Consider the following 14,771-nt stretch of genomic DNA (forward strand, 5'->3'; position numbering starts at 1 on the left):
TGCAGTGCAGTGCAACATAGAAGCAGAAAACTAATCCAAACAGTCTTTTTTAGAGTAGAGTTAGAATAGAAAGAGGTAAAGCAATATTTAGCAAATTTCTCAACTCTCTAAAGACATTTCTTTGGAGAACTTGTTCTGGAAATGTTATCTAGCCACTACCACACCAGCCAGCTAAGACAAGGTGTAGTCAATTTTCCACAACAAACCGATGATATGTGACTGACTTACCATCACTTTTTCCATCTTGTTTTGGATAGCAGTTATAGAACATGCCTTTTCCATCATGGGTCCAAGCCATGCAGCTGAATTTAACTCTTTCTAATGTATCTGAAAGTTCTTCCAGGCCATCTACTTTCATAAACTTAATTGTGACCCAATCTGACCCACTGGAACTCAGACCATATGCAAAATATTCACCATCTTCACTGAATGCATAACCTGTAGATAAAAGACAAACAAACAATGATTACAATAACAATCCACTTTATCCACTTTATCTCACTATTTAGCTGCATAACTTTTTACTATTTGACACACATCCAATTCTGAACAGTGTGAAAAGTCAAAATAGAGAAACAGATAAATAACTATATTCACAGAGCAACTGAAGGGGAGTTAAGTTGTTCATTCTGCAGAGTTTTACTCCAGCTTATTTAACAAAAATAAATACAATTATTGTGGCATAGTATATAATTAGCCTACATGGACAAGCTTAAAAAGAAAAGTAAGACTCACTTAAAGATCTCTAAACATTTTTTTAAACAGTCATGGTTTGTGCTTCAACCAACAAGTAGCAGAAACCTACTGGTAGCACTAATGGTCTTTGGTAGCCAGCAATCAACCACTTCATCCTCTTTCAGAAATGTCCTATCTTCTGACATGAAGCATGATGCAAGTTATTCACATGCATTATGTAATGATTTTTAAAGAAGTGTGGTCTAACGTACACTAAAAAGACATGTAGGCATAACTTTTGTTTTCTATTGCCTTGTCTGCTATTGATGCCTATTGAGGGCAAGGGCTTATCATTTCTAATCCTCTATTTAGGATAGATCATTACATGTAAAAAGTCAGTTAGCAACTGCACTTTCCTGTTGGACTCAGCAGTGCTGTTCCGTAATAAAATCTGTAAAACTTGCCCCTTCATAGTTTAATAATTACAAACATCTTAAGACTCTTTTCCTAGATAAATGGTACTTACAGAAGGCCATTTCTTGGGCCTAAGTGAATCAAATTTCCTACCAAACCTCCTCTCTCATTTAAAAATGACCTTTCCTTACCATTTTTAATGCATATCTTCTGCTACCATACAATCTAAATACTATATTTTCTCACATATGACATGCCCCAGAATATAACACAAGCCTTGTTTTTGAAAAGCAGAATAGAGAAAAAAAATGTTCTTGACTGAGTAATTGAGTGGCAGCAGCTAGGGAGTCCAGCCTGCTTACTGTTGTCCCCCTGTGGATTACTGTAGATGTTACTTTTGGTTTCCCCCATAAGACCTCTCACTGTTTGTCTCACATATTACACATGCTCCAATTTCCAGGGCATCTGTTGCACACAAGAAAATATGGCACCTTCCCCTGATCACCCAGATAAGAATAAGGTCATTATGATGACATTAAAACACCTGACGTTCCCACTCTTGCAACACTCCAGCTTTGCAAAAGGCCAGAGAAGGTAATGATTTTACAACATATCCCATATTTTTACGATGCTAAGTAAACCATTTGTCCCCGCTTCAAAAAGTCCCATAAAAAAAAAAAATCACAGTAGACTTTAAGCGTAAGATCAACCTACAACTGGATCAATATGGTACTATTATAAAGAAAACCTGATTCTGCATGGTACCTTTTAGGCCAGTTAGTATGGCCCCATGGAGGGTCATCTGCTCCATCACAAGTGCAGCTGATGAACAGAAAGATTACAAAAACTGAGCAACTCAGAATACAACTACTTCACAGCTCCCAGGGATCTCTCTGGTCTGCTCCACAAGAATGGGAAGCAGGCCTTAATCCTCCTTCAGGCAGAGTTTATGAGATCCAAGATACATATTGAATGTCAGGTTCTGATCCACAGAACCCTAGCTCCACTGCAGAGAACTGGGAGGCCTTAAATCTCCATCTGTGGGGCAGCCCATCTGGCAGGCACCACTAAAGCTACAGAGCCAGGAAACAGCCCATTAATGTGAACTGGGGGGAAAACGCACAAATTCTGTTGGAACCCTGCCTGTGTTTCATTGGAAGTTGGTCAAAACGAATGGGAAATATTACTTAATCAAAAAATTAGCCTTTTCAATAAAAAACAAAAATAAGTATCTGAAAATCTGCAAACAACCATCTACTTTCTCCATCTCAGCATCCCTGAACAAGTTATGAAAATCTGGACTTTGAACCTCTAAAACCAGGAGTGTTATGATGAAGGTTTTGGCTTCACATGTCACATGGAATTTGAATCCAGAACTACAATGCAAATCTGGCCTTTTAGTAAGGATCTGCCTTTGATTAAACCTGTAAAAAGTTTCCTCTTAACTAAAAAATATTTGTTGCGATATGTATTTGGAAGGGAAGAATGGGGAGCTACACTCGAAAAGAGCTAGCCTATGCCGAAACAGAAGGACTAGTTAAGTTCTACTGCATTACAATCTATACACCACTCCTGGTCCATACACCTTAAGAAAAAAGGCAACATAACACTTGACCTAGGAGTTCATAGGAGTGAATAGACAGGAGTCAAGTTAAGAACAATACTCCATTTATCACTAAAATAATCCTCATAGAAAAAGCATACCTTGAAACTGTCAGCCAAAGTGAATTGCTGAATGTAGCTGGGCTTTACAGTGGATAGAGGGCAGCATAAAACAGTTGGTGCAATGGAAAGTGCCCAGTTCATTTACAGAACTTTGCAAATATAGGTGAGACTGTTCAGCTGGATTCCAAATTAGACAGCCAATGACAAGGCAAAAGTGGTACTCTGGAGAGTTCCCAGACTGTCTTTCTTGATGATCAGTACTAGACAAATATTCCTTAAAGTCATTAGACTAGACAGTGCACTCTGAAAATGAGGTGTCTATCACATACTCTCTCAATCAATGGAGACATTATAGACATTCCAGGAAAGCCATTAATACATGCTGAGAACACAAGGAGAGATTATCTGAGGTTAGCAAAATCATGTTCATTATGACTTTCCTATACACGTAAGGAGCCAACAGTTATTAGCTAATATTCCTATCTTCTTTGCCATTTATTTTTGTATGTGTAGAAAATCCATATCCATAGCTGCTCCCAATAGAAATGTACAGACAGTATGTATTTTTCTGTGACTCATCCTTCTTCTCCATGCTTTTATAGCTAAGCACACTTAAACTACACCTACTTTCCACTTGAGCCCCACATTTGTTTTAAGAACCGTCTATCCCACTGACCTCGTAAAGCCACGGTGCCATCATCAGAAAGCTTATTTGGATCGAGAAACACTTTGGCATCAGCCTCCAAGGAATCTTGAACATATAATACTCGTTGATTTTGCAGTCCAGTATTGTAAAAGTGAAAATATCTAGAAAACACAGAAGTCAAATTTAAAGTTCAGTTAAAGGGGAACAAAATGCAAACAACATGAGAAACTTATGCCATAAAAGACAAAGACAAGTATATAAAGGGAAACATAAACCATATAGAAGTGGCCTTTTACAATTCAGTGAAATTTCACATTCTTCTGAAAGAGGGCTTTGAAATGTACTTAAACTGTGTTCTTAAAAGAAGTTTGTATGTGAAAGTTAAGGTAACTTCCACTATACCTCACAATATATTTCACTGAACACTCTCGCGTCAACACTGTAATAAACTAAGGAACCTTTAGCAGACTGCTTGCTGTGAATGCAGAAGTTTCTAAAGGTGTTGCTGTAGACACAACTGTATCAAAGTTTTAAATCTGGATTACATAAACCTTCTCCTTCACATCCTTACCCCCTTCCTGACTCCTGTATCCAGTAGCTGATAATAAAAGGAATCAACTTTGAAACCGTTTCACTTGTGGTTCCTGCTAAGGCCCAATAAGGCTATACCTATCCTGGAACACTTGTGAGAACCAAGTAATTAAAAAGTTATAGTAAACCACTGAAAGTGCATTCTTGGAAATGGGTAAAAACAAAGTGGGCTTCAAAATTAATTGATTAAATCAGGTAATTCATCTTATCTTTGTGAATTAGCAAAGGCCTTAGCAATAGGTTCATGTTTATTTCTTTATATAGGACTTCTAGGCAATTTAACCCTTACTTGTGATTTAGGGTCACAAATAGCATCCATAACTTCACTGTAACATAAATTTTCCTCCTCAATCTTCTGTTTCCAGAACCAATGCATTCAAGTCCACGTTTTCATTCAGAACATCCAGTAGTTATATACAACTGCAAGCACCCATGAGCAGTGATAAGCAACAGGAAACTACTGTGGCAATGGGCTAGTGAATATCCTCAACTCAAAAAACAGACCATGGGACAGAAGTGCACTTAAGATTATGAAAATTCGGAAGATACTCAAAATAAATACATTTGGGTTTTCTTCCCCTTTGGTTGTGCATTTTATAGTTAGTTTCCCTTTCCCTTCATTTCTTCCTTAGCCTCTATAAAGTTGGCTTTTTTATGACAGCTACCCAGAGATGCTGCAGCTCCTAATTCTTGTCTGAAAACTGAAGAATTTGATTTATGAATTTCCAAATATTATATGCCTGGGATGTTCATAGGCTTAGTTCACTGAGTCACATTTTGCTAAAAAAAACTTTGTTTAAGTGCAGAATCCTTTCCTGAGCTGCACAAATAAAATAAATGAGAAACAGCACAAATATCACAATTTAAGTTCAGCCACATGTGAGAAGACAGGTCTGGAATAAAGGGACACTGGAGACTTATGAGGAATCAACTAAAATCGTGAATTTAGTGAGCATAATTTAAACACATTAAACCTTTTTGCAAATGTTCTCCTTGAATCTAAGGCTGATCTAAGGCTATTTTACCCCTGAATAAAAGCATGCACAGTCATGAAACAACATGCTTTAATTTATGGTCTTTAGTCAATTTCTCTGAACATTGCTGATCATTCTGGTGTACCTCAGTCCTGGCAAAACAGGAACAAAACACAGACACGGTGAACAAAACACAGACACAGCTCTTCCCCCTAACTCTTTTCTCTGGCTTGGTACAGAAAGACCCAAGTGAGTTCCTTCTCTCCCTAGTTTAGGTAGCAGGCTTGAAGGAATAATGGATTCCTTGCTCCTGCCTTTTTTCTGTATACAGCTGTAAGAAACCACACGGCATCAACAGTTTCCAGTTGAAAGGAAAAAGATGAACTACGAGGCAAAAGAAATAGCTCCTTATGATTTTTCACAATTAAAAATGTTGTTTCACATCTCTCAACACTGCAGAAGTTTTTTTGATCATAGTTATCAGGTTCTCCCTTTACTCTTTCTGCTGGAAGACCTTTTCAATGCATCTAAAGCAGTGATTCTCAGCCAGGGTGGCACACCCCAAAATCCTTTGAAGGGTGCAGCAGGCAGTGTGAGCAGGCAAGCAAGGTATGAGGAAATAAACAAATAAAGAAAGGCATGCTCAGATCTTAGGTGTGAGGAGATATGCAGATAAGGGTAAACTCAGGCACTCCCTGCCTGAATGCTCCCTTGCCCCTTCTGCAAAGAGGTAACCCCTGTAAGTAATAAATTAGTTTTTGAAATGTGGTACCATTCAATTCCCAAATGTTATGGAGGGGTGCCTTGAGTCTGATGAGGGATGCCTTGAGTTTGAAGATTGAGAAGCGCTGGTCTAGACAGCCAAGGTACCAATGACACATGAATCTGATGATACATAATCAAACCTGCAACTCTGCCTTTCTACATCTCTATTTGGGAAAGTCAAATAATCAGCACCCTCCTGCCTAGCTCCACCCAGTTATAAAGGAATAAAAAAAGCCAGCTAACCTACTCTCAGAAATCAGACTTTTTAGAAGAGCACATTTTATGTCCCAGTTGGGTTTTTGGAAGGGGGGGAGGGCTGGATGAATATAAAAAGAGAATGAAGTTTTTCCACGCCACTGCTTATGTGCAAGTTACTATTTGGTGAGGGTATCCCCACTGTTTTTTCTTTGGATATAATATACAAAGCTGTTACTTGCACAAAAAGAAAAAAAAACAGTAAACTGTTTTAGTAATTGAGTATTTTTAAAGTAACTTTGAATATGTCATTATATGGGTATAAAATATTCACATAGAAATCTGATTTTCTGGTTAGTCTCTTTAAACAAACAAAGCCCTATGAAAAGCCCCTGACTATATTCAGAAGTACTTTTTACCCAAGGATGTCAGAGTTTACCAGCTATTATTTTCCTATCATATAGAAGCAGGAAACTGAGACACAGAGAAGTAACCTGTCAGTCACAAAAGACGTCTCTACCAGAACTGGAAATCGTATCACCTGATCTCAGTCTACCATGCTATATCTTTTGGACTATCTGGCCTCATGTTAATAATGCTCTGTATTTCCTATAATATAGTGAACTGTATCTATACAGAGCACTACATATATAACTGTTTATATAACCTGCAGCTCTTCAGAAGTTTCTTCCTTGGAAACTGGTCAATGTGTGCTTGTGCAAAGATTCAAGGAGATAGATGCATAGTAACTTCTAAAGAGTCGCATGTGGCTCTGGAGCCACAGATTGGCCACCCCTGTTATAGTTCATTACACTGGACAACTTTAAAAAAAAAGTCAAGCTCAATATGTTTCACTTTACTAATGAGTGGTTATTTCTGAATACTAAGAGCCGAGAATTACAATTTATTATCTCCAAAAAGATTCCTCACATACCTTTTTCCTTTCTTGAAGTGGCAACTGTACTTAGGATAGTCATAAAGTTCAGTCATTCGTTCCTTGAATAACCCTCGGACAGGACACTGCTCAAGAAAGGGCATTGTAAGCTTGTTCTGGGCCTCCACAAAAGCCTGGAGATGAAGAAAAAAGCAAAAAACATATACTTTTAAAGTAAAACAAACATATCCTTCCTGACACCAGTAAAATAACAACAGCGGTTCTCAACAAAGGCATGGCAAAGGGTAGGGGGAAGGAGCACAAAGGTGACAGTGAGAAGTGAAAAAGCCAGTTAGCCCAGTTGCAGCATTGCACAATTCTGTCCTGCTGCAGCCATTCCTGATCTAGCTTCTGCAGAGCTGGCTCAGGTGTCTCTGCAGCACGCTCATTACGAGCAGGGATCCAGGTTTTCCATTCGCCATGGAAAAACGTGGTAAAACCTGGATTTTTTTATTTTAGGGAGAAAAATGCAGGAAATGGTCAGGTAAGTGCAAGGAGTGAATTTGCATCCAAAAGAATGGAAGACTATTTCTATTGCCACCCTCCACTGGCAAGGATGGCTTTAACATCTACTGAGAGCTCCAATTTAGCTTCTCAGTACCACCCCAGCAGTAATCAGCATGGGAATGAAAAATCGGATGGATAATGATGGAATATCCATCTTGCACCACTGGAGAATAAAATACAGAGGGAGGATGTGTAAGAGTCTCCAAGCACCTGAAGGGTGGTTATGAAGTGGATGGTGACAGACTATTCTCTGCTGCTACAGGGAACAGGCCAAGGAGCAATGGTCTTCAATTGCAGCAAGGGAAATTTAGGTTAGATATTATGAAGAACTTTCTTACCATAAGGGTGGGTAAACATTGGACTAGGCTACCCACAGAGGATGAGGAATCTCCGTTCTTGGATGTTTTTAAGAGTATGGTAGACAAATACTTGGCTGGGATGATGTAGTCATGGATAATCCCACCTTGAGCAGGGGGGGTTGATTAAATGACCTTCTGAGGCCCTACTTTTCTATGGTTGTGTGTGCATTCACATAAGCAATTCCCAGAACAAGCCCTTGAAGCTTATACAGGAAAAAAAGTTAAATCAACTTTCCCTGAAGCACTGTCTAATACACACAAACAAAACAAAAAACCTAAAGAAAACAAGTATTCCTCCCTCAATTTTGGCAATTAATTTTAAATTACCTTGAAGAATAGCCAATGCATTCTGAACCTGAAATAAGGCTTTTAGTTTTGAATATCCATGAGTCACCTTCCAAAAAGGGTTCCAAAATACATAACATTTAACTCTCCAAATGCTCCAAATTGTTGGATGTATTTTTATGTTTAATATAGGAAAAGTGTTGCATAATGCAGTTTCAATGGAATAAGAGCATTGAGATAGCCCAGATGTCTTACTGCTGACATTTATAATGGTTAAATATTACAAAGTTTTCAGTGTGAATTTTGAAATATCATCTGTGTATTATCCTACAAAGATCTGTGACTAAACTTACAATTCAACAGGGGGGAAAAAGTTACCTTTGTTTGTTCACTATCGGGATCTTCAAGCCAGCAGTATGGGTCAATTATTTTATGTCCATGGTAATCATGAACCTGAATTCAAAAGAAACATTTCGTTATTAGAAAAAAAAACAAACACAGAAAGAAAACTTTAGGAGTATTTTTTTTCCAGGGCAGAAGAACAAGTGAATAATTAACATCAAAGGAGAAACTCCTTGGAACTTTACAGGCGTGTTTTCAGTGCTGGGAAGTAGGGAAGACAACAAAGTTTACCTCTTCAGAGACTTAAAAATACACTAAAGTGAACCAGCCAGTACTATGGCAAAAAGAATGGTGGCCAAGTTGGTAGCATTACAACATGAGAAAAGAAAAGTAGATCATGAGGTACATCTGATTCTTTTGCTCTTTACACAAAGAAAACCAAACTGACATAATTTATTTGTCTGTCCCATTGTATCTAACAATCCAACGAAGGCCCAAAATCCAGAGCATTCATTTGGGATAATGCAATTTCATTTCACTAGAGAGCTTTAGTTATCCAATAATTACAGTTTCCAATTATTTAAGAATGGAAGCACATCTAGTTGTAGCTCCTGTCAATTTTATTTACTTTCCTTGTCATTAAACAAGTATGTTATGTAAATAAGGAAAAATCTCAAACATTAGAAATACAAACATTTTTCAAAAATTGAGGAGAGAGATCTACACTGTTAATAGTTGCACAGATCAGACACTTTAGCTTTCAAAATTCATTCAGCTTTAATAAAAGAAAAAAAAATCACCAAAGTCCCAGTCTTGCAAAAAGCTTGTTTGTATGAGTGATGACAGAAACATATGCAAGTAATCACACGTCAAGAATAAAGCACTGCCTCTTGTTGAGCAGGCGACAAAAAATAAAATTAGTTTTGAACAAACATATACTCTATTTTTAAGTTGACAAAGCTCTCCACTTGGGGCTGAGCAGTCATTTTGCAGGTTCTCTGTGCAAAATCATACACAGATAGCTTCTTTAATCTTCCACAACTTTTACTAGAGAGATGAGGGGCTGGGTTTTCCCGGTAATTTTATATACTTCCATTTTTTTTGAGTTCACTACCTGAGACACTTTGAAGAGGCCAATTCTCAGACACGAGAGTATCTACCCTTTAAAAAAAAAAAAATGACTGCTTTAAAGGTGTTTTAAATTGATAATCCAAAATCTACAATACGGTCACTTTTGGAATAATTCATAAAATCACAGAAAATTAGGGTTGGAAGGGACCTCAGCAGGTCATCTAGTCCAATCCCCTGCTAAAAGCAGGACCATGCCCAACTAGATCAAACCAGCCAGGGCTTTTTAAGCCAGGCCTTAAAAATCTCCAAGGATGGAGATTGCACCACCTCTCTTGGTAACCCATTCCAATGCTTTACCACTCTCCTAGTGAGAAAGTTTTTCCTAAATTTCCCTTGTTGCAACTTGAGACCCATTGTTCCTTGTTCTGTCATCTGCCACCACTGAGAACAGCCTTGCTCCATCCTCTTTCGAACCCTGCTTCAGGTAGTTAAAGACTGCTATTAAATCCCCCTGTAGTCTTCTCTTCTACAGTTCCCTCAGCCTCTCCTGGTAAGTCATTCAGGCCTATGCCTTCTCTAGGTAAGTGACATCTGGCCAAAAAGAAGTTACCAAGAATTTAAGATTTCATTTTTATAACTTCTTCACTTCAAATAATGCAAGACAAGTGCTGAAACACATTCTTTGCTTTATTAATCCTAGGATCACATCAACATAGCCACTGCAGCAGTTTTAGATTTATAGAGCATGAACAGCATTTTAGTGAGCAACTTCTGCTTTTAATTATAAAGGGAGGGAAATCCAAGCTACTAGCACCCAACTGAAGTGAAGAACAGCAGTGACGGACAGGAAAGAGGATTTTCTGGGCTGGGATTAGCATGAGGTGAGAGGACTACAATTCAAAGCTGTGAGGCACTTTTGCTGCCAGCAGGATTTCCCTTGTCCTGAGAACTGTGCCGCAAACCTTACTGTGACCCCAAATCATAACTGGCAACCAAACCAACAAGCATGATTGTATCACCTGATCCTGACCAAAATCTCCAAAGTGGGGGGAAAAAAATTGGCAAACACAATCTGGCCCCGAGAAAATGCTGCTAGTGCATTAGGTAACTGACTCAACAAGAAGCTTGTGCTTTCTACAAAATGCGGATCACTCATGGCCTGGGCCAGCCGTTGTGGGGCTACCCAGCACTGGCAGGCACTAGAGTAGAGATTGTCAACCAGGGGTACACGTACACCCCTGGGGGTACTTGAGCAGGCCCTAGGGGGTCACGCGTGGGCGGGAGGGGACGGAGTGCCACCATGCACCATCCCGCACTGCCATGCAGGCGCTGCCCGCCTGGCTAAACACAGGGGAAGCTCGCACATGGTGGCTGCCACCGCTCCGCATCTGGCCATGTGTCAGCCCCCGCCGCTCGGCGGCCGGAGGTACACTGCTCCATGTCTGGTGCCACAATGATCCAAAAAGGTTGAAAGCCCCTGTGCTAGGGCAGTGTTTCCCAACCAGCGTGCCACAGCACAAAAGTGTGCTATCAGAAATGAACAGGTGTGGTGCACAATTTTGCCATGGCAATGAGCTACCACAGGTACGAGGATGGGGAATGCCTTAGCAAGTGTGCTGCGGAAAATTTTTATTAATGCAAGCATGCTCTGGGCTGGAAAAGGTTGGGAAACGCTGAACTAAGGAATGCCAGCGCACACTGCCACCTGCCTAAAGTTCCCCTCTCCTATACCCCCTCCCCCAGGGATGCTCCACCCCAACCCAGAGCCGTGCCATCTCGCCTCTATGGCTGCATCTGGACGAGCGTGGCCACGGGGTCCACGGTGCCGCAGACCCACCTGCGGTGCCACATACAGCAGAGGTGCTCCCTGCGCTGCTACCTTGCAGTGTGGCGGGGTCCACCCCAACAGGTAAAAAAAAAGCCCTGCACCTTAAAAAACAAGGTGACACACACGGCAGCAGCTCACTCTGCCCCAAACCAGAGCCAGGGGTCTGCAGCTTTCCGAAGCCCCCAGGTAAGGCTGTGGGGACCGGCACAGTGGGCAGGAGGACAAGCAGCGGGTCTGCCCTACTACTTGCTCCAAATGTCCGCTCATCTGGAGGCACCCCAAGGGCCCAGAAATCTTCCAGCGGTCACCCGTGACACTCCCGAGCCCCGATGACAGCCCCGCGCTTGAGCATGGCTGCCTGGCGCACGTGGGGCCGGGGCCAGCTCCAGCTCCCGCGGGGCGCGTGCCAGGTCGCAGGGCCCCCCCCCGGGGGGGGCAAGGGCGTGACGTCACAGAGCCCCAGCGCGCGACACAGGCCGTCCCCGAACCATTGTGGTCTGGCCCCGGCCCCGCAGCTGAGGGAGCGAGCGTGGCCGGGCCCCCATGCCCCGCCCCGGCCCCGCGGGCGGCACTCACGGCGGTCTCGTCGCGGTACACGTCGGGATAGTGGAAGGGCTGCATGGCGGGATAGGAGCAGGGCAAGGCAGCGACGGCGGCAGCAGCGAAGAGCGCGGAGCGCGGGGCGGGCGCCGCCGCAAGCCCCGCCCCGCTGCCGAGAAGCCGCCACCGCCGGCTGCCGCCAAGAGCGAGCGCGGAGGACGCGGCGCCGCCACAGCTCCCTCTGCTGTGGGACACCCAGACTGAGCTAGGATGGGGGGGGGGGGGGCGGATGTTTTTTTTTCCCTGGAGCCCCCTGCCTGCTCCTCAGCTGGGAGGAAACCGGCCACGCGTGTGTGAAGCCCGCACTTCCAAGCCATCCACCCCCAAATTTGCGTGAGTCCCCTTTCTAGGCCCGGGTTCAGTTATGCTTTGCCCTCCCCAAATTAAACCGGTTCCTTGATTTTAAAAGTCCACCTCAGTGAAGGAGCAATCCGGTCCCAGGTTTTGATTTTCAAGTGTTACATGAGGGCTCTTGTTTCTTATGTGGCCCTGAGCCCCCACTTAATTCACACTCGCTGAGCCCCTCACTTTCCCTCCAGGCCACTGCCCGCCTGCAGCCCGCAGAGCCGTGGTGTTCCCGGCCTGGACAGATCTGTTTGCATACAGTATATATATTTTATCCTCCTCCTGTGGATGACATAGGTAAAACAGATGTTTCAGTGGGTATTGTTAAAAAAAACCCAAATGAGTATGTTTGATGTACAGGGTCTTCAGAATGTCCTTGTGCACTTTTAAACTTTACTAACTTAGGTTGTTGGTATGGTAGAAACAATCTAAACGGCATTGTGGCGGCGAAGTGCCCCCACAGGCTAGTGAGGGAGAGAAGGGAGGACCCACAGACCCCAGACCCCGAGAGCAAGCCCCCAGAGGGGCATACGTACCGGCTGAAGAGCAGCGGGAAGAGGAGCTGCAGCCGCGCGAACTGCCATTATGCCGGTTCTGGCAACAGCTGTTCCCGGCGCGGCGAACAGCTGAGCCAATCCCAGCGGCCGTAGCAGCTGCGGCAGAGAGGTTTAAAAACGCCGGCAGGACAGGGAGACGGGGGGAGGCAGGGAGAGAGAGTACGGGCAGGCAGCCCGTGTTGCGGGCTCTCGCACAGAGCGGAGAGGACCCAGCCTGCGGGTCTCAAGCAGGCTGCTTATCTAAGAGCTGTACGCCTATCGTGAACAGCAGAGTGAAATGCGGTCAGAGAGTGCAAGCCGAGGCACTCTCTCAGTATCCTGAAGCGGCTGACACTCAGGAGGCAGGGGAGCGCTCCGCTGCCGGTAGGAGAGGGGAGACAGCGGAGGCTCCAGGAGGAAGCTGGAACCAGGGGGAGCACCCACCAGCTACTCCTGATTTGGAGGAGTATTTTCGGTAAGAAGGGAGGAAGGAGGAATTACTCCCAGCAGGAGGGAGAGCGACCGGGAACCGGGGATCCAGTCTGAGGCCGTCATACAGGGCCTGGAAACATCTGGAACGCATCACCCATCGGTTGACGTGTGGACGGGGTGTAGGGGAGGCGGAGCCCCGTGGACCACCGCATCATTCAACCGTGAGTAACACCGTCTATCGGGAGGCCCCACCCAGGATAAAGATCTCCACTGTAGACCCCTCTAAAGGTAATTGATTACATCCAAGTCGTGGCAGGCGAGTTGAGGGGAGGGGCAACACCCGATAGTCCAGGCGGAGCTAGACACAGGCTCCACAGTGGTGCATTGGCCGGGAAGACAGCGTCATTCTCGTACGGTGGTAACGGGACAGTGTCCTGACCCAGGACCCGATAGCGATGCAGCAGCCAGCCCTTGCGCCCATGGAGCTGCTTACGCAGGCTATCCAGGCCATAGGGCAGGTGCTGGCATTGCAGCAACAACAGGGCGCACACCAGCAGGAGTGGATACAGCGAAATGCCACTTTATTTAAAATGCCCCGGATGACTAGGGAGGATGACCCAGAAGCTTATATCGAGGCGTTCGAGAGGACAGCCATCCAGACAGGGTTGGACCGTGGTCAGTGGGGCCACCACCTGGGAGCGCTGGTGATAGATCAGGCCCAAGCGGCCTACCGAGTGCTATCAAGGGACGAAGCGCGTGATTACGAGACAGCGAAAGAAGCAATCCTCTACAGGCTTGAGATTTCACCGGAAAGTCATCGGCAGGCCTTCAGAGCCCGAAAGTCCAAGGAGGCCAGGCGACCCCGGGGGTTGTTGCAAGCTTTAAAGGACTCATTCGACAAATGGTTGCCAGCCGGCAAGTTCGACCGGGCGGGCGTGATGGACCAGATCCTGTTAGAACAATTCCTATGGGATTTGGAAGAGGATGCCCAGAGGTGGGTACGCAGACACCAGCCGCAAACTAGCGAAGAGGCACTTCGCTTGGAGGAGGCCTTTGCGAATTCGGAAAGGGAACGGGGATACGGACAAGGCACCTGAGGCACGAAAGAGGGACCCGCAAGCGAAGGGGAAAGGCGAACGGTCTCGAGACGAGGGCCACCGAAAGGGGTGGTGTGTTACCGCTGTGGGCAAACCGGACACATCTCCCGTGAATGTGGGGAAGGCCTGAGTGAGCTGAGTCGCACCCCAACAGGATATCCACCCTCCCGGGATAGAGGCAAAGAGGCAGAGAGAGGGGAACCCATGGATTGCAGTTTCGGGTCAGCAACCCAGAACGAGGGATGGAACCGGCCCGTAGTAACCGCATGGGTTGGAGACAGGGCGGTTAAGGCCACATTGGACACGGGGTGTTCCCACTCCCTACTTCGGGCAGACCTCGCTCCGCAGAAGGAACGGAAGAGTGAGGGGCCCCTGACAATGACCTGCATACTAGGGGGGGAGATGCGGTTCCAGACTTGCTATGTTCCGCTTAGGGTGATGGAGTTTAGCGGAGAGCTACGAGTTGGAATTGCCCCAACCCTGGCATGTGAGATGATACTAGGCCGAGAA

General features: G+C 44.6%; 1 protein-coding gene across 1 annotated transcript in view; it reads right to left on the minus strand.

The window, feature by feature from the left end:
- The window catches only part of PREP (prolyl endopeptidase), a 198,942-nt gene extending 186,992 nt beyond the window's left edge, over nt 1-11,950 (minus strand). The window contains exons 1-5 of the mRNA XM_006270251.4: nt 11,828-11,950; nt 8,389-8,463; nt 6,860-6,993; nt 3,431-3,561; nt 229-438 (exon numbers count right to left, since the gene is read on the minus strand). Coding sequence (XP_006270313.1) covers nt 229-438; nt 3,431-3,561; nt 6,860-6,993; nt 8,389-8,463; nt 11,828-11,872 — 595 coding nt within the window. The 5' untranslated portion in view covers nt 11,873-11,950. The remainder of the gene's footprint in view (nt 1-228; nt 439-3,430; nt 3,562-6,859; nt 6,994-8,388; nt 8,464-11,827) is intronic.
- Between the last annotated feature and the right edge of the window lie 2,821 nt (nt 11,951-14,771).

This window comes from Alligator mississippiensis, chromosome 1 (assembly GCF_030867095.1).
Source record: "Alligator mississippiensis isolate rAllMis1 chromosome 1, rAllMis1, whole genome shotgun sequence".
NCBI classification, from domain to species: domain Eukaryota; kingdom Metazoa; phylum Chordata; order Crocodylia; family Alligatoridae; genus Alligator; species Alligator mississippiensis.